The following is a 22,375-nucleotide window of genomic DNA, read 5'->3' as shown; positions in this document are numbered from 1 at the left end:
CCTGTTTGTCCCTTGCAGGCTGGCCTCCCGGGAAAGGAGTTGGCCCCTTACAAGGTTCCATGGAATCTAGCCATTGCTAAGTGCCTAAGACACTGATCAGTTACAAGGTTTGGACCCCAGCCCTTTAATCATGTCAGAGGAAGGGCTGATGCTTCTCCAGCCACGAACACACTGCAGTAAATCCTGCTGCTGGCTGACCACATCAAATAACTGCAACAGCAAAACTCAGACCCCAGAGCCCTGGTCACAGCAGGAGGCGGCGCTGAGCTTCCTGATCATGCAGCTTAACAGCCCCATAGCCCAGTGGCCAGGACCCCTCTCCCGGCGTGCAGTCCTAGAATGAATGCGCCACGCAGGACCGGCGTATCTGCAGCTGCTCCTACCTTCAGTAAATGCTGTCACAGTGCCCTGGGGTGAGTTCTGCTTGGCCATTTCCCTTCGTTTTCCCAGTAGTGAATGAACTAGGGCTACGTGTGTAAATACAGGTAATTCTCAAGGACGATGCTGAGAAGATGAAATCAAATAAACTAGATTGAATGACTTCATTTATCTCAAGTTCAAAAATCAGTTCCCAAAACCCCAATGTAGTAGTCAAATTGTACAGAAAAACAAAGGAGTGATCAGCACCAATTTCAGGGTAGTGGTTTTCTCTGCAGGGGCAGGGAGGGATGCATTCATTGAGGGACACACCGATGGCCCCTTATGTTTTCTTCAGCTGGCGGGTGGATACAAAGATGTTTACTATTCTTTAAACTGTACAGGTACACTTTTAGACACTTTGGGGTGAATATTTCAGAAAACTTTTAACCTCCTGGCCTGCCTTACTACCATCTGCTGGGCTTGTCTCCAAACCACGGTGCTGCTCCTCCTTCCCCAGCTGCCTGTTCCCTCAAACCTGCTTTCTCACCGAGGCAGCAGTCAGTAGTCCCAGGTGTCCGAAGGGAAATTGTTTGGTGGTGTAATCAGTGCTTACCGCATCCTTTGTGCACTTGACCCTCTGAGGATCAAACCCTGCCTAGGCGTGGGGGTGGGGTTGCCAGCGCCTTTGCTCACACCAGACACCCCTACTCTGTTCCTCTGTCCTGTATCCACCTAGGGAACTTCCACTTCAAAATGTGGCTGTGTCACCTCCCCCAGGTCCACCTCACGTCCTAAACTGTTGCACATCCTGTCCTCTGTGCTGGCACCTCTATCAGAACTCTAGCGTCATGTCTGTATTGCTCTGTTGACTCCTGTCTCCGTGCCTGGATTATGTTCCAGCCACTTTGTGTCAACAGAGCCTTAGTTTATTAATGCAGCAGAGAAGGCAGTCAGACCATGCCTTTATACGATAGGTGTCAAGTGTTAAGGACCACCATGACCTTGGCAATGTGTGTCAATACAGTTAAATCTCAAGGGTAATGGCAGTGCAGGCAGAGCAGGGAAAATGTACAGTAGTCAACATTTACTGAGTGCCTCATCTCTACATGAATCAGTTCACTTAATTCTCAAGAGCCCTATGAAGTCCGTCTCTTTCTTGGGTAAGTAAACACAGGGCTTGACAGAATGTTAGTTATATCAGCCCAAATGAATGAGCCCTTCGTAGGGCTCTTAATTCTCAAGAGCCCTATGAAGAACTTATTTTTCAGATGAAGAACCTGAGACATAAAGATGCACATCACAGAAATGTGCACAGCTGGGATTCAAACCTGGGCTGCTGGCTCCAGAGCCTGCATTTAACTGTGACAGACACTACCTCCTGGAAAGGTGTGCAGTGGGTCATCAGCTGCCCGTACCTGTCTTCATCAGCTTGGTCTCGAAAGTCACATGGCTTAAAAACCCTAGCTGCATTATTTACTGGGTGGCCTAAACAAGGCACTTCTCTGAGCTTGTCTTCTCACCTGTAGAACGGGGACACCACCACCTGTCTGGCAGGGTCATTCTGTGGTACTCACTGTGAGGAGCTCCATCACAGCATCAGTGTTACCGGGGAGACAGGTGTGACTACACTGCCCCCAGGTGACTTCCTTGATTAGTGCTCCAAGCTCAGGAACAATACAAATGCTTCCTCACCTTCAACAGTGGAGGCGAGGCAGGGTTTGATCCCCAAAGGCTCAAGTGCACAAAGGATGCAGTAAGCGCTGATTACACCACCAAACAATTTCCCTTCGGACACCTGGGACTACTGACTGCTGCTGGGTCCTAAACACAAAACTCACTAGCTAGACAATGTGGGTGAGTCCTTTAGAATCCACCACCCCCCAACCAAGATCTGCTTCCAAAAGGTTCACCTACAAGGCAGCTGGGCCAACATCTGGTGAGCTGTGGCAAGAGGTGATAGCTCTTCATTTTGGTTGATAAAACTAACATTCTGTCAAGCCCTCTGTGTTTACTTATCAAAGAAAGAGACAGACGTTGTCTGGGCTTTGGACTGAGCCCCAAGGTTGAACCTCTCAATCTGCTACTTAGCAGCAGTGTGACATGAGCTGAAGAGATAAATGACAGCAACGGATACATGGTCCTGCCCTTAAGATTAAAATCTAGTTAAGAAAGACAAATGCGCAAACACCTTCCAGGTAACAGCACTATGCTAAAGGCATGAACCATGGGCTCCAAGAAAGCTTACTCACCTGGCAGGGCAGCAATGGGCTCCAGAGGCTTCCTGAAGGACTTGGCCTGTCTCTGGGGAGGGCAGACTCCAGGGACAGGGAACAGTAGGGTGGTAACAGTAATAGTAGCAGCAAGTTTAAAAACATATATTATTTATGATGTGCAGTCCCTATTCTAAGCACTTGTCACATTCACTTCATCCTTACTCTATCTCTAGTAAGTACACTACCCCCATCTGCTGGGTGAAGAAACTCAAACAGAAAAAAAGTTAAATAATCTGTCCAAGGTCTTGCAGCTACTAAGTGCCAGAACTGGGTTTCAAAGCCAGACAGTCCAGTGCCAGGACTATGCTCCCACCTTCTGCTCCGTTCTGCAAAGGAAGAGCGGTATGAAGTCCACATGGTATGCAGGGACCAAGAGTCTGCTGAATTGCTGGACAGCAAAGGGCAAGGTTGTTTTGGTTTTTTTGAGATGGAATCTCATTCTGTTGCTAGGCTGGAGCATAATGGCGCAATCTCGGCTCACCGCAACCTCCGCCTCCCGGGTTCGATTCTCCTGCCTCAGCCTCCTGAGTAGCTGGGACTACAGGCATGCACCACCACACCCAGCTAATTTTTTGTATTTTTAGTAGAGACAGGGTTTCACCATGTTGGCCAGGATGGTCTTGATCTCCTGACCTCAGGCAACCCACCCACCTCGGCCTCCCAAAGTGCTGGGATTACAGGCGTGAGCCACCACACCCGGCCAAGGGCAAGGTTGTTTTAAGAATTAAATGAGTGGCTGGGTGTGGTGGCTCACACCTGTAATCTCAGGACTTTGGGAGGCTGAGGCTGGCAGATCACCTGAGGTTGGGAGTTCGAGACCAGCCTGTAATCCCTGGTGGTGGTGGTACATGCCTGTAATCTGTGCTACTCAGGAGGCTGAGGCAAGATAATTGCTTGAACCTGGGAGGCAGAGGTTGCAGTGAGCCGAGATTGCGCCACTGCACTCCAGCCTGGGCAACAAGAGCAAAACTCAGTCTCAAGAAAAAAAAAGAGAATTAAATGAGCAAACGTAGGTAGCAGGCATGGAGCTCTTCTGCTGATGCAACTGCACAGATGGAAGGCCAGATGAGATGCACTGCGGAGCCTTAGGACCCAGACATTAGGCTCCCGGACACCAGGACAGCACCAGATGTCAGTTCTAGGGCAATGGTTCGGAACTGGTGAGGGATAGATTAGTCTCTCCGAGATACATACTAGGGCTCCCCTTCTCTAGAAAAATGTACGTATGCATAGACATGCACCATGCTTCACAAAATATTAGTGTAATTATAGCGTCCCCCCAACCCACGGATCCCCCAAGAACCTTTGTCCTTCAGTCTCTCCTGCTTAGTTTTCCTGGAAAGGAAGGCAGGTCTGAAATACGCACATTATAGTTCCCTTGGCTCAGCCGCTCCTAACCAGAAACTGTTGGCTTTAGTGCTGTACCAGCCCTGAGGTCCAACTTAGCCCAGCACATCCCCCAGTCGTGCCCTCAATCCTCTCCCACTCAAGTAACCCACCCTACCACCTGCAAACCATAGCTGTTGTTAGCCCACCTTGTACTAGGCAGTTGTCCTAACCTTTTTTTAAGTATGTCCTGCCTTGGAAGAACCGTATGATTGGTCTTTTTTTCCTCCTACCCTAAGATGGCATCTTGCTCTGTCACCCAGGCAGTACAGTACCAGAATCTCGGCTCACTGCAACCTCCACTTCCCAGGTTCAAGCGATTCTCCTGCCTTAGCAGGAGTACCTGGGATTACAGGCACCTGCCACCACACTCGGCTAATTTTTGTATTCTTAGTAGAGAAGGGGATTTCACCATGTTGGCCAGGCTGGTCTCAAACTCTTGACCTCGTGATCTGCCCACCTTGACCTCCCGAAGTGCTGGGATTACAGGTTTGAGCCACCAGACCTGGCCCAGGTCTTTTCTTAATAATAAACACTTGTGTAAGTTAAATGGTTTATATTCAACTTGTATAAGTTAAGTGGTTTCTTTACTGGGGGGTTTTTCCAAGTTTCCCTAGCTGGTAGGCATCCTGACCCTCCCAGCAGATACGGCACGCCCAAGCTTCCCTGACAACAGAACACTGCCCCAGCAAAACATGCCCAGAGGTCTCCTGTTATGTCCACAATATGGCCCACCATACTTTGCCCCTAAAGCTCCCCACCTGGTAACACCCCATTTCTCAGCTCCCCTTCTCAGCACTATCTTTTGTCTATAATCACTGACTCCCACACCTCCTCACCTCATATCCTCTTACCCCACTCCAGGCAGGCGGCCAGCCCCGACCTTCCATTGGGATGGCCCTTGTCAGGGGACTGTCAATCACCCCAGCCTGCACACCATGGTCTCCCCCTCTCAGCCACCATGACCTCCTTCCTGTTCCTCCATACATCTGGTTCAGTACAGCCCTAAACCTGCTCTCTGCCTGCCAACACTCCTCCCCTCTTAGGTCCCTGTCATTCCAGCTTCAGCTTCATCATCACCACTTCAGAGGCCTTTCCTGACCTGCAATCTAAAGCAGTCACATGACCCTACAGGAATTCCCTATAAGGCACATTCATTATTGGATCTTTGTCCCGAAACCAGTCCTACCTCAGCTTTTCAATCGCCACAGTCAATAAAAAAATCTCCTTTTTGACTTATGCCAGCTGAGGACAGGCTTTCTAGCACCCACAAGCACCCACAACTAAAGAACCCTGACGGAGATGCTCAGACCTCTCCACCAGCAAGATCCAGCTCATCCTCCCTGCAGGTCTCCCTCCCTTCCAGGCTTGTGTGGGAAACCAAGTCCACAAGGCAAGTGGCAGGACTAGTGACTTGAGGCCTTGAAACTCAACGTCAAGAACTGCAGGGACATGGCAGATTTCAACTGCAGATTTGTTTTTATCTCTGCTGTGCAATTAAAAAAAAAAAAAAAAAAAAGGGTAAGAGCTGTGAAAGGAAAGGAAGACGGGCTTCCCGGAAGCCAGTGCCCCAGTGTGTGCTCCCTCCCCTTGACCTTCCCAGCCCTGGGCGCTCCTGGTGCACACAGACACAGGGAGGTGGTTATGTTTATTGTTTTCTTTTTTTAATGAAACTAGATCGCTGCTTACAAAACCCTGCACAGCCCTCCTGCCCATCCCCTTCACAGTTCCCTTGGCTCAGCCTCTCCTGTCTCACAGAACTGCAACAAAATGGGTGTGGAACAGCCACCACCGCGTCCACTGGACGACAGGAAGGGAGAGGCCCTGGGCCTTTAGAGGGTGACAGTTCTTCCTTCCACATCCGTTCCCATAGGGCCTGGAGGTGCATGGATGAGGGTGGTCCATGCCACCATGGTTCTCAGGCCACCACTCAGACCAGAGTGAAATGATGTGAATGTCCCACCCCACAGAGCCCCCTCCCCCCCCAGATTCCCCCCACCCCGCCAAACCCTATTTCTACCCCTCTACTGAGATGAGGCCCAGCTTCCATCAGAAGGGCCAGGGCCTACAGGCTGTAGAACTTGAGGCTTCTGTCCATGCCTGTTGAAGCGATGAACTTGGCGTGATGCCCGAAGGCCACCCCTGTGGTCAGGCCGCTATGCTCTGAGGAGAAAGATAAGAGGCAACTGTGAGAAGGCTTTTCCTCCTTTATCCTCCTTTAGTCTGAACACTGATCCCTAATAACATGTTCCCAAACAATCAGGCCTTCCCTAATTAGTATTTATCACACCACAGGCTCCTGTATTTTCCCTAGGCTGACCTGCACACTACCCCCAGTGCCTCCCTCAGTGCCTGTCATTTTTCACCGGTAGGATGAATGAATAAAGCAATGCAGCTCCCTTCTCACCAGAGCTTTCTGGGCAACTGCAATTCGGCTAGGTTTAGCTGAAAACCTCAGAGCTCAGCTTGTTTATGCTTAGGGCTCACTCCTTGCTCGTAAGTGGAACAGTCCATCGGCATGTTCTAGCTCATAGGGTTCTAACCCCAGAGCGCTCAGGCCCCTAACACAGAGCAGGACCAGATAAGGGGCAGATGGGGCTGGGCAACATTCCTCATGGGACTCAGGAAATTCATGAACATCTGGCCAAATTCCTTCTAGATTTAGGATCACACCTGGAGTCAACGAACTCCCCATTAAAAAGTTCACGCTGTATTTTCAGCTACCTAACTCAGCTCCGAATCAAAACACCAGGTACAGTACGGGGTGACAACTGGTGAGTTATACTGTTAGGATGGACACCTTTGTTACACAAACACACTGAGCAGGGCTCGGGAGAATACAGGGCAAGAAGAAGTATCTTGTATCCTGCTCACAACCTGCTACTGAGGACGAGAATTTCATCAACAAACACAGCAGTAGCTCCCATTCACGCAGCATCTTAAGTGAGCATCAGGCACCCTGTTAACCAGCATATTAGCATGCCACCTCCACAACACCAGCTGTCACACTCTGCAAAGCTATGCCAATATTCCCATTTTCTAGATGAAGGAGCTAAAGCTCTGAAAGGGAAAGTCACGTACCCAGGGCCACATAACTGCTAGGTTAGAAACCCTGTTATCCATTCTCTCACCATCTCATACTTTTCTTCTGTAGCACTTATAATTGCAATTAAATGTGTATGTGTGAAATTAATCTACATTTGCCTTTCTAACCTGACTATAAATTACATCAGTGCCCAAATCGGATCTGTCTTATTCACTGCTCTGTCCCACAACATACTAAGACCCAATGCTGAGTAAGTACAACTGCAAATCCTGACTATGTGCCAGACACTGATCTGACCTATGTATTCACAGACAGTCCCCGATCTACCATGGTTCGACTTGCAGTATTTTCAGCTTATGATGGATTTATCAGGATGTGGCTCCATCGTATGTCAAGGAGCACTTGTATGTATTTTCATCTAAACCTCAACAACCCCACTGAGTCTGTACTGTTACCACTCCCACTTTTCTGAGGCTCCAGAGAGGTTAAGTAATGTTGGATCTCAGAAAACAATACCCCAAAGTATGGTGGTTTGACATGCTGAGGGCTCTGAACCAAGGTCTCTCTGACCATGTCCTGCCCTCCTGTTTCTTGCCCCTCTTTCTCTATCTAAGGGCAGATCATCTGAAAAGAACATCATGAATCTCCTCCCTGGGAATCTCAACCAGGGAAAATGAACTGGTCTCACAAGAGAGAAGACTAGATGCCAGTCTTTGTCACATACTATCATGCATTATTTATCTAAGGTCTGCTCTGAGACAACTTTTATTACCTGAGAGACTCTGTAGTGCACTTCCTCCCCATCCCCCTACACAACTTGTGTCACCACCACCCCCTAGAAGCCTTAGGCCCCTACTCCCTTCTGCAGCTCAGGATGCCATAGAGTCATGTGTCACATAATGACATGTCGGCGATGGACCACACAATGGTCCCATAAGATTACAGTGGAGCTGAAAAATTCCTATCACCAAGTGATGTCATAAACATCTTCATGTCACCGTGCAATGCATTACTCACGTTTGTGGGGATACAGGTATAAACAAAACTATTACACTTGCAGTTGTATAAAAGTACAACAGCTGGGCGCGGTGGCTCACGCCTGTAATCCCGGCACTTTGGGAGGCCAAGGCAGGCAGATCATGAGGTCAGGAGTTTGAGACCAGCCTGGCCAACATAGAGAAACGTCATCTCTACTACAAAAAAAAAAAAATTAGCCAGATGTGGTGGCACATGCCTGTAGTCCCAGCTACTAGGGAGGCTGAGGCAGGAGAATCACTTGAACCCGGGAGGCGGAGGTTGCAGTGAGCCAAGACCGAGCCATTGCACTCCAGCCTGGGTGACAGAGCAAGACTCCATATCAAAAAAAAAAAAAAATGTATAACACAATTAGGTACAGTACAAATAACTACGTTACTGGTTTATGTATAAGCATATCTCAGGGATATTGCTGGTTCAGCTCCAGGCCACCAATAAAGCAAATACGCAATAAGGCAAGGCACACAAATTTTTTTGGTTTCTCAGTACATATAAAAGTTATGTTGGCCAGGCATGGTGGCTCATGCCTATAATCCCAGCACTTTGGGAGGCCAAGGCAGGTGAATCACTTGAGGTCAGGAGTTCAAAACCAGCCTGGCCAACATGGGGAAACCCCGTCTCTACTAAATATACAAAAATTAGCTGGGTGTGATGGTGCACACCTGTGCTAGAACCCAGGAGGTGGAGGTTGCAGTGAGCTGAGATCGTGCCACTGCACTCCAGCCTGGGCGATAGAGACTCCATCTCAAAAAAAATGTTATGTTTACACTATACTGTAGTCTATTAAGTGTGTAATAACATTATGTCTAGTAAACAATGTACATACCTTAATCAAAAATACTTTATTGCCAAAACATGCTAACAACCATCAGACACTTCAGAGAGTTGTAATCTTTTTCCAAGACCCACCAGCGGGGTCTTGCCTTGATGCTCATGGCTGCTAACTGACAAGGGTGATGTCTGCTGAAGGCTGAAGTGGCTGTGGCAATTTCTCAAAATAAGACAACAATGAAGTTTGCCACATCGTTTCATTCTTCCTTTGACAAAAGATTTCTCTGTGATGGATGCTGTTTGATAGCATTTTACCCACAGCAGAACTTTCAGACTGGAACCAATCCTCTCAAATTCTGCATCTGCTTTATCAATTAAGTTTATGTAATATTCTAAATCCTTCATTACCATTTCACCAATGTTCACGGCATCTTCACCAGGAGTAGATTCCATCAAGAAACCACTTTCTTTGGTCATCCCTAACATCTCCTCATCCATTAAAGTTTTAACATGAGACTGCAGCAATTCAGTCACAGCTGTAGACTCCATTCGGATTCTAGTTCTGTTACTATTTCCTCCACATCTGTAGTTACCCCCTCCACTGAAGTCTTCAATCCCTCAAAGTCATCCATGAGGGTTGAAGGGTTGGAATCAATTTCTTCCAAACTCCTCTTTATGTTAATAGTTTAACCTCCTCCCATGAATCACAAATGCTTTTAAGGGCATGTAGAATGGTGAATCCTTTCCAGATTTTCAATTTACTTTGTCCAGATCCATCAAAGGAATCACTATCCATGGCAGCTATAATTTTATAAAACATATTTCTTAAGTAATAAGACTTGAAAGTCAGAATTACTCCTTGATCCATAAGCTGAAGATTAGATGTTAGCAGGCATGAAACATCTGCATCTGAGCTTTAGGGTAATGAGGTGCACTGTGATATTTTGAAAGGACTCTATTTTCCTGAACAGTACCTTTTAATGGTGGGCTTAAAAAACATTCAGTAAACCATGCTGTAAACAGACGTGTTGTCATCCAGACTTTGTTGTTCTATTTACAGAGCACGGGCAGAGTAGATTTAGCCCTGCATTCTTAAGGGTGCTACAATTTTCAGAATGCTAAATGAGTTTTGGCTTCAATGTAAAATCACCAGCTGCATGAGTCCCTAACAAGGGAATCACTCTGATCTTTGCAGCTTGGACACCAGGCATCGACTTCTCTCTAGCTGTGGAAGTTCTAGATATCACCTTCTTCCAATAGAAGCCTATTCCATCTACACTGAAAATCTTTTGAGTGTAGCCCCCGTCAATGATCTCAGCTAGGTCTTCCGAATAACTTACTGCAGCTTCTACATCAGCATCTGCTGCTTCACCGTGCACTTTTCTGTTATGGAGATGGCTTCTTTCCTTAAACCTCATGAACCAACCTCTCTGTTAGCTTCAGACTTTTCTTTCAGCCTTCATAGAATTCAAGAGTTAGGATCTTGGTCTGGATTACGGTTTGGCTTAAGAGAATGTTGTGGCTGGTTTGATCTATCCAGACCATTGAAACTTTCTCCGTATCAGCAATAAGGTTGTTCTGCTTTCTTATCATTCGTGTGTTTACTGGAGTAGCACTCTTAATTTCCTTCAAGAATTTTCCTTTGCTTTCATAACTTGACTAATATTTGGCGTTAAGAGGCCTAGCTTTTAGCCTATTTGGCTTTTTGCATGCCTTCCTCACTAAGCTCAATCATTTCTAGCTCTGAGTTTTAAGTAAGAAACATGGGACACTTTCTTTCACTTGAACACAGAGAGACCATAATACGGTTATTAACTGGCCTAGTTTCAATATTGTTGTGTCTAAGAGAACAGGGAGGTCTGAGAGGGAGAGAGATGGGGAATGGCTGGTGGGTGGAGTGGTCAGAACACACACACCATTTCATTTATCGATTAAATTTAGTATCTTATATGGGCACATTTCATGGCGCCCCCCCAACAATTACAATAGCGACATCAAAGATCATTAATCAGAGATCACCATAACAGACACAATAAATCATGAAGTTTGAAATACTGTGAGAATTACCAAAATTTGACACACAGACACAAAGTGAACACATGTTGTTGGAAAAACAGCACTGACAGACTTGCTCGGGGCAAGGTTGCCAAAAACCTTCAATTTATAAAAAGCAAAGTATCCACAAAGTACAATAAAGCTAAATGCAATAAGACAAGGTATGCCTATCCTATACTTTTTTGGGTATTATTTTAAGTATACTCTTTCCACTTATAATTGTAGTGCCCGTAATCCCCACGTGTTGTGGGAGGGAGCCAGTGGGAAGTAATTGAATCACGGGGGTGGTTACCCCCATGCTGTTCTCATGATAGTGAGTTCTCACGAGATCTGATGGTTTTATGAGGGGCTTTACCCCCTTTGCTCAGCATTTGTCTCTCCTGTCACCATGTGAAGAAAGATGTGTTTGCTTTCCCTTCTGCTGTGACTGTAAGTTTCCTGAGGCCTCCCCAGTCACTGGGAGTCAATTAAACCTCTTTCCCTTATAAATTACCCAGGCAGTTCTTCACAGCAGTATGAGAACGGACTAACACAGTTGGTGATCCTGATCCTGTGTAGGTCTAGGGTAATGTGTGCTTGTGTCTTAGTTTTTAACAAGAAAAGTTTAAAAAGTAAAAAATAAAAATTAAAAAAATTAGAAAACAGAAAAAAGCTTATAGAATAAGGATGTAGAGAGACAATATTTTTGTACAGCTGTACAATGTGTTTTTGTTTTAAGCTAAATGTTATTACAAAATAATCCATTTTTTTAAGTTTATAAAGTAAAAGTCAGTTAAGGCTTATTACTGAAGAAAAAGCTGTTTATGAATTTAGTAAAACCTAAATGCACTGTGTTTATGAAGTCTACAGCAGCGTACAGTAATGTCCTAGGCCTTCACATTCACTCACAACTCACTCACTGAACGCAACTTCCAGTCCTGCAAGCTCCATTCATGGCAGGCAATATACCAGTGTACCATTTTTTAAAAATCTCTTCTACCTTATTTTTACTGAACCTTTTCTATGTTTAGATTGGTTTAGATACACATATACTCACCACTGTGTTATAACTGTACTCACTACATGTAATATGCTGTACCGGTTGCAGCCCAGGAGCAGTAATAGACTACACTAAGGTTATAGCAACAGCCTTGGTGTGTAGCAGGCTACACCACTCAGATACGTGTGAGTTCACCCTACAATGGTCACACATGACGAAATCACCTAACAAGACATTTCTCAGAACATATCCCCATTATTAAGGGATATATAGACTATATAAGCTTCAATCATCTGACCTTTCTGCAGGTCTAATATAATGTGGGCCTCCCATGCATATGCACGTCATTAAAATGGCTTTCCTCCTGTCACTCTGCCTAATGTTCATTGATTTTAGATTCAGTTATCAAACCTTCAGAGGGAGGAGTTTTCTCTCCCTTCAGTAACCTGCCCAATGCCACAGGGCATGAAGTGGCAGAGCGACTACTAGCATCCACTGCCACGCAGTCTGACTCAGTCTGCTTCCTTAGCCATAAAGCTCTGCCTCAGGTGGTAACCGAAAGCTGCTTAGGTAAATTCATGCAAGTCCTAGAAATTCCTAACCCAGTGAGGCTTCCCTCCGGGCCTGGGCACCTAGAGACCCCAGGAGCCCAGGACCAGCCTCTACCTGTAAAGTGAAGAATCTCCGTCCATTGTTTGCAGATGTAGATCTGGACATCCGTGCCCCCAAGGGCTAGGTAGGTACCACTCTGGTCGAAGATCAGTGACTTTACCTGCCAGAAACAGAAAGAGAGAAGGTCACACAAGGAGAACAGAAACTATGGGGCAATTGCGGATAAGCAGAAGCAATTAGATTAATTCAATAAATAATCGACAAACAAGGAGACACAATGGAAAGCTGGGTGGGGCGGGGGAAGGGCATACCTCGAAGTTGTTATCCAGCTGCAATGTCTTAAAGTTCTTAAGCTTGCGCAGATCCCATAGCTTGACAGAGGAGTCATCAGCCGCTGTAGCCAGGTAGTAACCATTCTCAGAGAAGGCGATGCTAGTGATGGGGCCCGAGTGGCCAGGGAAGTTGGCCACATTAGTACGTTCCTACAGTGGTGGTGGGTAGTAAAACACGTCACCCACAGATCATGAGAGGAAGAAAATGGAGCTCACCAAACCCCTACCTGAGATGTCCCTCACTGTCCTTCCAGGAAGGCCAGCCAGCGGGACCCCCCCAGACCACACCATCGTATCACACAGGCATAGCCAGCGATGGCCCCTTCAGTGCCAGGTGCCACAAGCACCTCATCAGCACCACGTTGTCACAAACACCCGCTCCGGCCCTGGGCCTCAGATGGAGGCCCACCGTGTCCTACCTTCAAGTCCCAGATCTTGATCTGAGAGTCCATGGTTCCTGTGCCAAAGATGAGTCCATCAGGGTGGAACTGTGCACAGGTGAGAGCTGTGGAGGAGGAAGACGGACCTGTGGTCAGAGCCCACCAGGGAGAGACTAAGAGCAGCAAAATTAGGTTCCTTGTTCTTCACGGTCCTCAGTGCACCCAGCACAAAGCCTGCACTAGGCAGGTGCTGATGGTAAATGTATCTTTAGAACAAATAAGCAAACGACTAAATAAAATGTAAAAGTAAATGATAAATAGCAAACAAAAAGGCTGAGCGCCTATGAGGCAACTTACAGCAGCCAGAGGTCTCATCTGTCACCTTGGTGAGCACACGCCCTGTCTGGATGTCAGAGAAAGCCCAGTACTGGGGGGGAAAAAAAAGAGAGAGAGAGAGAGAGAGAGAGAGAATGGAGTCAGTGAGAAAGTGGGTCCCAGGCTTTGGTGGCCTTTCAGGTAGACAGAGCCCCTGGTCTGGTAAACCCTGGCAAACCTAGCACCTCCCAGCAGAGAGGAAACATTCTCCTTTGAGGTTCTGGGGAACCAGCTGGGGTGGGAAGATGTTCCCGCCACCCAGGATGTTCAAGCTTGGGGACCAGCAGGCCTCTCCAGGGCACTGGCTGGGACCGCACCTGATCATCGGAGGAGCTCAGGAGATAGTCACCAGTGGCATGGAGGCTGAGGCCTGTCACAGCACTCTCATGGGCCCGAACCACCTGTACACAAGAGGCATTGGGGACCGACCAAATCCTGATAGTGGCATCGGGGGAAGCAGAAAACACCAGGTCCTACAAGGAAAACAGAGTATCAGAGTCAGAGAGGAGACACAGAACAAAACAATGTTATAAAAGGGGGCAGGGGATGCCCAAAACTACCAACAATTGCTTCACCTTTCAGCCCTGCCCTCCCTGGAACCACCTACCCACCCAATGGTGCCCACGACAGCCAATGGTAAACGCTATTAAAGTCGTAACTCATACAGCATCAGGGCTTGTGGAGGCGTCCTCGCCATCTAGTGGTAAAAAGGCTAACTGCAACAGAGAGCAATTTTCCCATTTCCAGGACCAAAGGAAGAATGTAGCTAGTACAATTGAGGGACTGAATTTTTTATTCTATTTCATTGAAATTTAAGTAGCCACATGTAGCTAATTGCTACTGTACTGTATGGCACAGGTCTGGGCAGTACTGGGACTCAAAGGGGCTGCATGGCTACATTTCAGGGCATCCCACATTTATGGATTTCCAGGGTAAGTTAGTTTTCCAAAAGATTTGGGGCAGGGAAAGAATTTCGTGTCACTCACCAATTTTTTGTTTAGTTAGGATATTAAAAGCCACAAGGCAAAAATAACTACCATCTTTATCAATACAATTTCATGAGACCTAACTATTAATACCCCATAAGCAAGAAAACAGTGCTCTCGATTTGAGTAATTTAGTCATGAAAAATTCACCATGTCATTCTTATATTTCTCATTTCCCTAAGGTCCAAGGGAAAGCTCGACTGGGAAGCACTAAACCAACCACTGTCCTGCAGCTCCAAACCCAAACTGTCTTAGGCTTGAAATTCGAATCCCATAATATCATTAATCCAGTCCCATGAGTTACCTTTACCCTGTAAACCAGAGGTTCTATTTACAACCCACACCACTTTCAATAGTCAACATGACTTTTACCCATCTCGGAGGGTCATGAGAAAGCAAATACACCTGTCTTCCTCATACCTGTGAGTTGAGATTGAGTTGAGCTTTGTTTTCTGTAGTTTATATGACGAACACTATAAGATTTTTTCTTTCCCTAATATAAAACTTTTCAATGAATATGCTTGTCAAACTACACATTTCCCTTCTCTCCCTGGCTGGAAGACCACTGCTTTAGAAGGTCTCACGCAGAGTGAAGGGCAATCTCCACAACTCCAAAGTGAAGCCCTTCCAAGTGCCCACTAAGGAGTCAGCGCTCTTTCTCAGCCCCACTTCACAGAGACAGCAGGGGGGTGAGGGACAAACAACAGCCAAGGAAAGAAGAACCAAAGGTGGCAAGAACCCCTTACCTGGGAAGGGTGAAACACCACGCTGGTGACCTTCTTGGTATGGCCTTTGAGGGTAGCCAGGATTTGTTCCGAACTTTTGTCAAACACAACGACATTTTTATCTGCTCCACCTGGAGAAGACCCAAAGAGACCATACAATGAGTCAGGCCCACCCAGGCCCTTTTGCTGAAGGAAATGCTTTTGTCCCCATGCCCATGAAGAGGACAAGGCGCATGCAAATTCCCTGCTGCCCCTCCCCACCTTGGCCTGCTGGGCTAGGCCCAGACTCTCACCAGTGAGGATCTTGTTAGTGTCAGACGGGCAGAGGTCTAGGGCCAGGATCCCAGGAATGCTGGCACTGTGCAACCCCTTTGCAGAGAGACACACCAAACCCTGTCACAGCCAAATCACAGCAGGCCACAAAGCCACAGGTCTCCCCTACTGCCATCCCCAGTCACCCATGTTCTCAGGGCAGCAAGAGTTACTTCTACTCCTTATCCATATCTCTTGGCTATCTGCCTGGTGCGGTAACTCCTTCACTGCATCACTGGGAAACCCACAACTGGGCAGGAAGAGGAGCCCTGACAGCTCAGCAGCCCAGGCAAGAAACAGCGCCAGGAACAGTGCCAGGAGCCCGGGACAGCTCTGTACTCAGCACTCCCCATGCTGGCCCGCCCACCCCAGACACAAAACAGGAGGGCTGTCCCCAAGACAGTGAAGACCCAGACACTCACCACGTGGGACGCCACCTGCCGGTATTTGCTGAGCTCTTCTGGCTTCACCAGCTCCTCAGGCACAGTCTTCCCTCTCTGAGAAAATGAAAAAGCCCCCAAAGTAGAGCAGCAATGAATCCAAGATCAGCCAGCCCCCTTTTTCCTAAGGGGTCAACTGCCTCCCACCAGGCCAGCTCTTTCTCCTGGCTTCAAAAGAGAACTCACCTTCTTGCGCTCCGTGGTTAGCACAGTGGCTTTGTCTTGAAGCTGGGGAAGAACAGGCTCAATGTGAGACAAATTATCTTGCAAGGAGAAAAGCACATTGGATGCTGGTCACATCTGTGCTTTCACAAGCAACACCCAGAACTTGCTATCTGCCAATTTCTACATTACAGGCTTAAAGGCATTCTCTCTTCTTACTTCCATCCCAGCTTTATAAGGGGGGTGTTGATGACCTTGTTTTACAGCTGCAGACACTGAGCCTCAGAGAAGTGAAGTCAATTGCCCAAGGTTGCAGAGGTGATAAATAGCAGAGCAGGAATAGAGGCCAGGACTGTAGAGCTCCCATAGGTCTACATGCCACTCAGCCAAGGGCTCAGACACATGCTGACAATTTGAACTGCTCAGAAAGACACTAAAAAGCCCTGCAAATGAGAATCCCACTGGACTTGCAATCAGGAGCCCAGCTCTGCCTCTGATGTGTCTTTCATCTGTAAAATAAGGATTATAATTCCAGTCCTATCGCCCTCATAGAAAAAAAGCAAGAAAATATATAAAAGTAGTTTACTATCTGCAAATAATACCCAAAACAATAAGGGCTAAAAGGTGCACTTATCAGTAATTAAATCGTTTAGATTCCCACATCAAGCCTATAAAGTGGATATTATTATATTCTCAGTTTAGAAGCTACAGAAATGAGACTTGGAAATCGGCTAAGGAAGCCAAGGTCATGTAGCTTACAAGTAGTGGCATCAAAATACAAACCCAGGCAATCTGGGCCCAGAATTCACGCTCTGCACCACTCAACTCCCAAAAGCATAGCGATTTTAGTCACGATGGACTCCAGACAGATGGGGAAAAGTAAGGGCCCATCAGCACTCCCACCAGGTGAGAGCAGGACTTACCTTCTGAATAATCTCTGGGGTCATTCCCACCAGCTCACCCAAATCCATTGGCTCACCCGCACCCTGAAGAGAAGAAAGGTGAGGGTGAGGGGCACAGAGCACCAAAGACACCTACATAAGGACAGCTCTGTGGGCCACTGCACACAAATGGGCTGTGGTAAGGGAAGGGGGACACTTACTACAACACTTGGTTGGGAACTTGGCACAGCCTGGGGCACAATGAGACCAGCCTGTGGTTTCAGGGTAGCCAGAGCTGAGAGAAAAGACGATGTTAGAAATGGGATATTACAAAGCAGAACCAGCCCAGGGTGGGGGATGGCAGGGGGCAGGCTGCACCTTCTCGGGCAGCAGTGACTTCCTTGGTGAGACGGGCAATGACACGGCAGGCGGCATCGTGCTGGTACAGAGCGTGCGACAACTCTTGGCGGGTTGTCTGCAGCTGCTGGCGCAGAGTGAAGCTGTGCAGCATGACTGCATCCTGGGAGAGGCAAATATTACTGTGAGCTGAGGCGGGGGGCGCAGGGAGCACCCAGTGGAGCCAGCTCTTGGGGAGAGGATGCTGCTTCCTATCCCACAGCCTAGACCAGTATCAGTGACCCAAACAATATCCGAGCACCATGAATGTGCCAGCAGACACTCTTGAGCTCCTACCCCAAGCCAAACACTGGGCACACAGACAGGAGTGGGAGTCAGCTCTTTCCCATCCCCACCTTCCCTAATTTACTGGCAAATTCCAGCTGTCATGCCGTCACCTCTCTAAAAGAGGATAACAACACTGCTGCTGCTGCTATTTATTGATTGCCCTCTTTGTGTCAGGCACTGTGCCAGACAGTCCTGCAGGATGTATTCAATCATTCAGTTCGTAATTCTAGAGCACCTACTACGTACCAGGCGCTGCTCTCAGTGCTGGGGATACAACAAAGAATAAAACAAAACCCTGATGTCACAAAACCCTGATGATGATTATCCAAATAATGCTCCATCCTTCCCACCCCCAAGTCCTAACTCAGCGATGCATTCTCTTCAAGTGGGGAAGATGCTGATTCTCTTGCAGGAACTCACCCACTCATCCTGCAAGGCTTTCAGAATGGCCGGGATGCTGGTGGCTGAGGGAGGCTTGGGCCGGATTGGGTGAGCAACTGCCGAAAGGGAAAGTAGGTATGAAGAGCATAACCCAGGGACCTCCCCTGCCATCACATCTTTTCCTTTTAGCCATAAACAGCCCACCATCTCCTCCTCCAGTGCACTGGCACCACCTCCCATCCTCTCAGGCTCTGAGCTAAGATGGCCCTAGACTAAGGCAGCCAATAGGCACCTTTGATGTCGATGAGCTGCTCCTCGGAGAGAGGCTGGTTGTTGATGGGGTCGGTACCATTCTCTGCAATGTACTTCTCAATGAGCCGCCGCTCATAAACATGATTAGAGACAGGGGACACACATGGGTGCTCCGGCACTTCATTAGAGACTGTAGAGAAAAGGCCGGCAGTGAGCTTGGAGTGAAGGCAATCTTGAGCCTAGAGGATTCCTCATCTGCTATCAGCCCCAACAAGACTAAGCATCCTCACAATCAACTAGCAAAAAGCAAGACATCTGACCCTAAGCCAGTTTTGTACTGGCCCCAGAATGCTTGCCAGCTGTGGAACTAGCTTTTCCTTTAGTCTCCTGACAATCAGATAGTCAACAAATAATTATTAACAACTACTATGTGCCAAGCACCTAGAGAACAGCAGTCCATTATCGCCACCTAATATCTGAACAATGATTGTGTACTCTATGAATACAGTTTACTCCATGACATGGAGACACACATGAAGCCATTCAAATCCCTTCCATCCATCTTAGTCTATAGCTCCAGAGGGATTATCAAAGAAATTATAAAGTCTGAGAATATAGGAACAACAAACTCAGTTTCTCCTAGTCTCTCACAAAACAAAATACTTCTGTGACCTCAGATGTGACCATCCGGGTGTCCCCCAATTCAATTCTGACACCAGGTACCTGGAGATAGTGTCAGATCACACGGGTTGAGGTCTCAGTCCCACCAGACTCCCCCACCCCTTCAGATGCCAATCGCAAGCTCCAGGTTGTTTGACCTGTTCTTCTGATCTACCAGCTGTAAATCAGGGTTCCCATGACCCCCTTTTTGGGTTCAATTAATTTGCAACAGTGACTCACAGAATTGTGGGAAACACTTATGTTGACCAGTTTATTATAAAGGATATTACAAAGGGTATAGATGAAGAGGTGCACAGGATGAGGTATGGGAGAAGGAGTACAGAGCTTCCCATGCCCTCCCTGGGCACCCCACCCTCCAGGAACGCCCACATGTTCTGCTATACAGAAGCTCTTTGAATCCTGCCCTTTTGTATTTTTATGAAAACTTCATTACAAAGGCATGATTCAATAAATCACTGGTCACTAGTGACAACTTCAGCCCCTCTCGTTCCCCAGGTAAGTGGTGGGTACGACTGAAAATCCCAACTTTCTAATACCCTTTAGTCTTTCTGGGTGACCAGTCCCCATCCTGAAGCTATTGAGGTCTGCCAGCTACCAGTCAACTGATTAGGATACAGGCAGACACTTATCACCTGGAAGATTCCAAGGAGCAAAGTGGCAATCATTACAATAAAAATATTTACATGGCACATGTCTATGTGCCAAGCACAATTCTAGGCATACAGTACAGTAATTCATGTTCACAACAACCCGCAACAGAGGTATCATTTACACTCTTGCCTGCGTAGACTGTGCGCCCCTTGAGGATAAGGATTACAGCTGGTCTCTCACTTCCAGTACAATGCAGATGCCCCCGGGGCACTCGGTAAACATCTAACGAATGAGTGAACCCTGCCAGGAAAGATAGTGCTGGGGAACGTAAAAGAGAGCTTTCCCAAGACTGGAAGGAAACAATGAATGTGAAGGTACTTTGCGAGCTGTAATTTCTTCAATGTGAGGGATTCCTTTTCCATCATTTCCCTTCCTTCTTCCCCCTCTCTGGATCAACGTACAGGTTCTGAGAAGAGACGGAGGTGAATAGCAAAAGGGAGGGGAAACGAGTAATCTGATGAAACAACGAAAAGGGAAAGGAAAACGTATGTACGTCATGATAAAATAGCAAAGGGAAAGATAGTGGAAGGTACGGAAAAAGCATGGATTCATGGTCCAAACTCCGTGTAACCTAACTACGTCACCCAGCTCTGCCACTGACTAGCTACGCATTCTTAGATAAGCCCCGCTCTTTCTGAGCCTTGCCTCCTCATTTGCAACACCAGGATCTTTTCTCCTTTAGGGAATTCTTGTGAGGATAAAATGAGATCCTAGACTTGGAAGCGCGTTGTAAACCAATAAGGGCTTTATAAATGTGCGCTGTTTTTAATTAGTCATACACTGTAAGGCTGGAAGCCATATACCTAGCTGCCAGCCTTGCCTACCTCTAACTCATCATGTGACCTTTACAAATTGCAAAAGCTGCGACTATCCGAGCAAGGCCTCACAAAATATCCAGTGCAATGCTCTCCATTTTGCAGATGGGGAAACCGAGGCACAGAGCCTTAAGCCAATTCACAAAGCCAACAGGAGGCGGACCCTGGACAAGACCTCGGGTTTCCGACTCTTACATCAAGGCTGTTTCCCCTGCACCAGCTCCCTCTGTCCAGGCCTGTTTCCACTCGGTAGAATGAGGCGACCTGCCTCAGTAATGCCTGCGACAATAAACCTCCGGCACTATATAAACTGCGGAGCACTGCGCAAATGCACCCCGCTCCGAGGGGAGGGCTCCGGGGCTGACAGGCCGCCGCTCTGCCTCTGGAGCGCCCCATTCCCGCCTCCACCCCGGCCCCGGCCCCGGCGCCGCAGTGGCCCGCACACGCTCCAGCGCCGCTCTCCGGCCTCCTGCGACCCGCGCTCGGCCGCAGGCAACACTCACTGGAGCAGATTAGGGACATGGCGCCGTTGCCGCGCTCCCAGGCGCCACACGCCGGACTCCGGGACTGGCTTCTGAGCCTCCGCGAGCCACTTCCGGTCCCCCGCTGCTGCCGGGACTGCTCAGCTGCGAGCTGGGAGCCGCCAGTCGAGCGATGCTCGCGTAGCGCTTCACGTGGGAATGCGGACAGCCGCGCGCCACTGCCTCCAGCACCTAACGGAAATAGACCTTTCCCAGAATGCAGCCGGGCAGGAAAGGGCCCGCCACGAACACTCGGTTATTTCCGGATTGACTCGGCTCGTTCCGTAAAGCGCCCGGGGATTGGCGGGGGCGTCGGAAGAGAGGAGACTGGAAACTACATTTCCCATGATGCAGTGAGAACTTAAAACCAAAGCAATTGGACAGCACTTGTTTTGACAACTGTGCGGCACTGTGTCACGGGACCCTGGTCTTTGAAACCTTGGTGTGCGCGATAATTTCCCAATTTCCCATTGTTAAAATGCAGATTCCTCGGATCTGCGTAGACAGACTGCGCCCCACGCTATTCTAAGTCAGGTGTTTCTCGGGCCACCCTTTAAGAGACACTGCTGGATGGCCTGGTGTTAAAAATACAGAGGCAGATGGGTACAGGAACTAAGAAAACGGCTAAGACAGCGTTTTGGTCCTGACTACTACCGTTTCGCTCTGTGATTTGGGGCAATTCACATTGGCTTCCCTGTCCTTTCTTCTTTGTCAAAAGACAAAATCACAACAAATTTAGTTTAAAGTTTTTTGTTTGTTTTTGTTTTTTTGTTTTGTTTTGTTTTTGTTTTTGTTTTTAAGAGACGGACTCTGGCAATGTTGCCCAGGCTGGAACGCAGTGGCTATTCACAGGTGCAATCGTAGCAATCATGGCTATCACAGGTGCATCCTGGAACTCCTGGGCTCAAGTGATCCTTCTGCCTCAGCCTCCAGAGTAGCTCTGGGACTTAGGGTGCAATTCTGTAAAATTGGGCAGCGCCTTACACTATAAAATATAATGGTTGTTCCAATGAGCTGAACAGGGGAGCTTGGTTTTTTAGACAGAAAAGGACTGAGGAAAACAGAAACAGAACAAAAATGGGATTGGTCATTTGGTAATCTCAAAATTACTTTTCTTGTAAAGGTTAAAGTGGAGGGTACTTCTTTATCATGCCATGTAAAACTTGCCTGTTTGGGAATTTAGCTCTCCCCGCCAACACACATGCACACACACACTCTCTCTCAGAAGGTCGTAAAGATCTTAGTTTCAGCTCATTGGTGTGGAACTTCAGCAGGACTCT

General features: G+C 47.7%; 1 protein-coding gene across 2 annotated transcripts; it reads right to left on the bottom strand.

The window, feature by feature from the left end:
* Positions 1 to 5,661: 5,661 nt before the first annotated feature.
* On the bottom strand, positions 5,662 to 21,316 carry PRPF19 (pre-mRNA processing factor 19). Of its 2 annotated transcripts, XM_025358412.1 has the most exons (16): positions 21,078 to 21,316; positions 18,468 to 18,617; positions 18,215 to 18,291; positions 17,489 to 17,630; positions 17,332 to 17,405; positions 17,153 to 17,215; positions 16,254 to 16,295; positions 16,050 to 16,124; positions 15,609 to 15,684; positions 15,337 to 15,446; positions 13,922 to 14,077; positions 13,587 to 13,656; positions 13,269 to 13,354; positions 12,829 to 12,999; positions 12,572 to 12,677; positions 5,662 to 6,182 (listed from the first exon to the last, which is right to left on the bottom strand). In XM_025358412.1, the coding sequence occupies exons 1-16, from the start codon at positions 21,094 to 21,096 to the stop codon at positions 6,085 to 6,087; spliced, it is 1,515 nt and encodes a 504-aa protein (XP_025214197.1). In that variant the 5' UTR covers positions 21,097 to 21,316; the 3' UTR covers positions 5,662 to 6,084. The 2 variants fall into 2 exon arrangements, with proteins under 2 accessions (XP_025214197.1, XP_025214196.1); XM_025358411.1 differs by lacking the exon at positions 5,662 to 6,182 and having other exon boundaries at positions 12,278 to 12,677.
* Between the last annotated feature and the right edge of the window lie 1,059 nt (positions 21,317 to 22,375).

Source organism: Theropithecus gelada, chromosome 14 (genome assembly GCF_003255815.1).
Source record: "Theropithecus gelada isolate Dixy chromosome 14, Tgel_1.0, whole genome shotgun sequence".
Taxonomy (NCBI): domain Eukaryota; kingdom Metazoa; phylum Chordata; class Mammalia; order Primates; family Cercopithecidae; genus Theropithecus; species Theropithecus gelada.
This window is presented reverse-complemented; position numbering and strand designations above follow the sequence as displayed.

Coding starts and splice junctions, on each gene's coding strand:
- PRPF19 (XM_025358411.1), bottom strand. Junction 13,000..13,268: donor TCAAGATCTGGGACTTGAAG/GTAGGACACGGT, acceptor CCACCACTGTAG/GAACGTACTAATGTGGCCAA. Junction 12,678..12,828: donor AGCTGGATAACAACTTCGAG/GTATGCCCTTCC, acceptor TGTTTCTGGCAG/GTAAAGTCACTGATCTTCGA.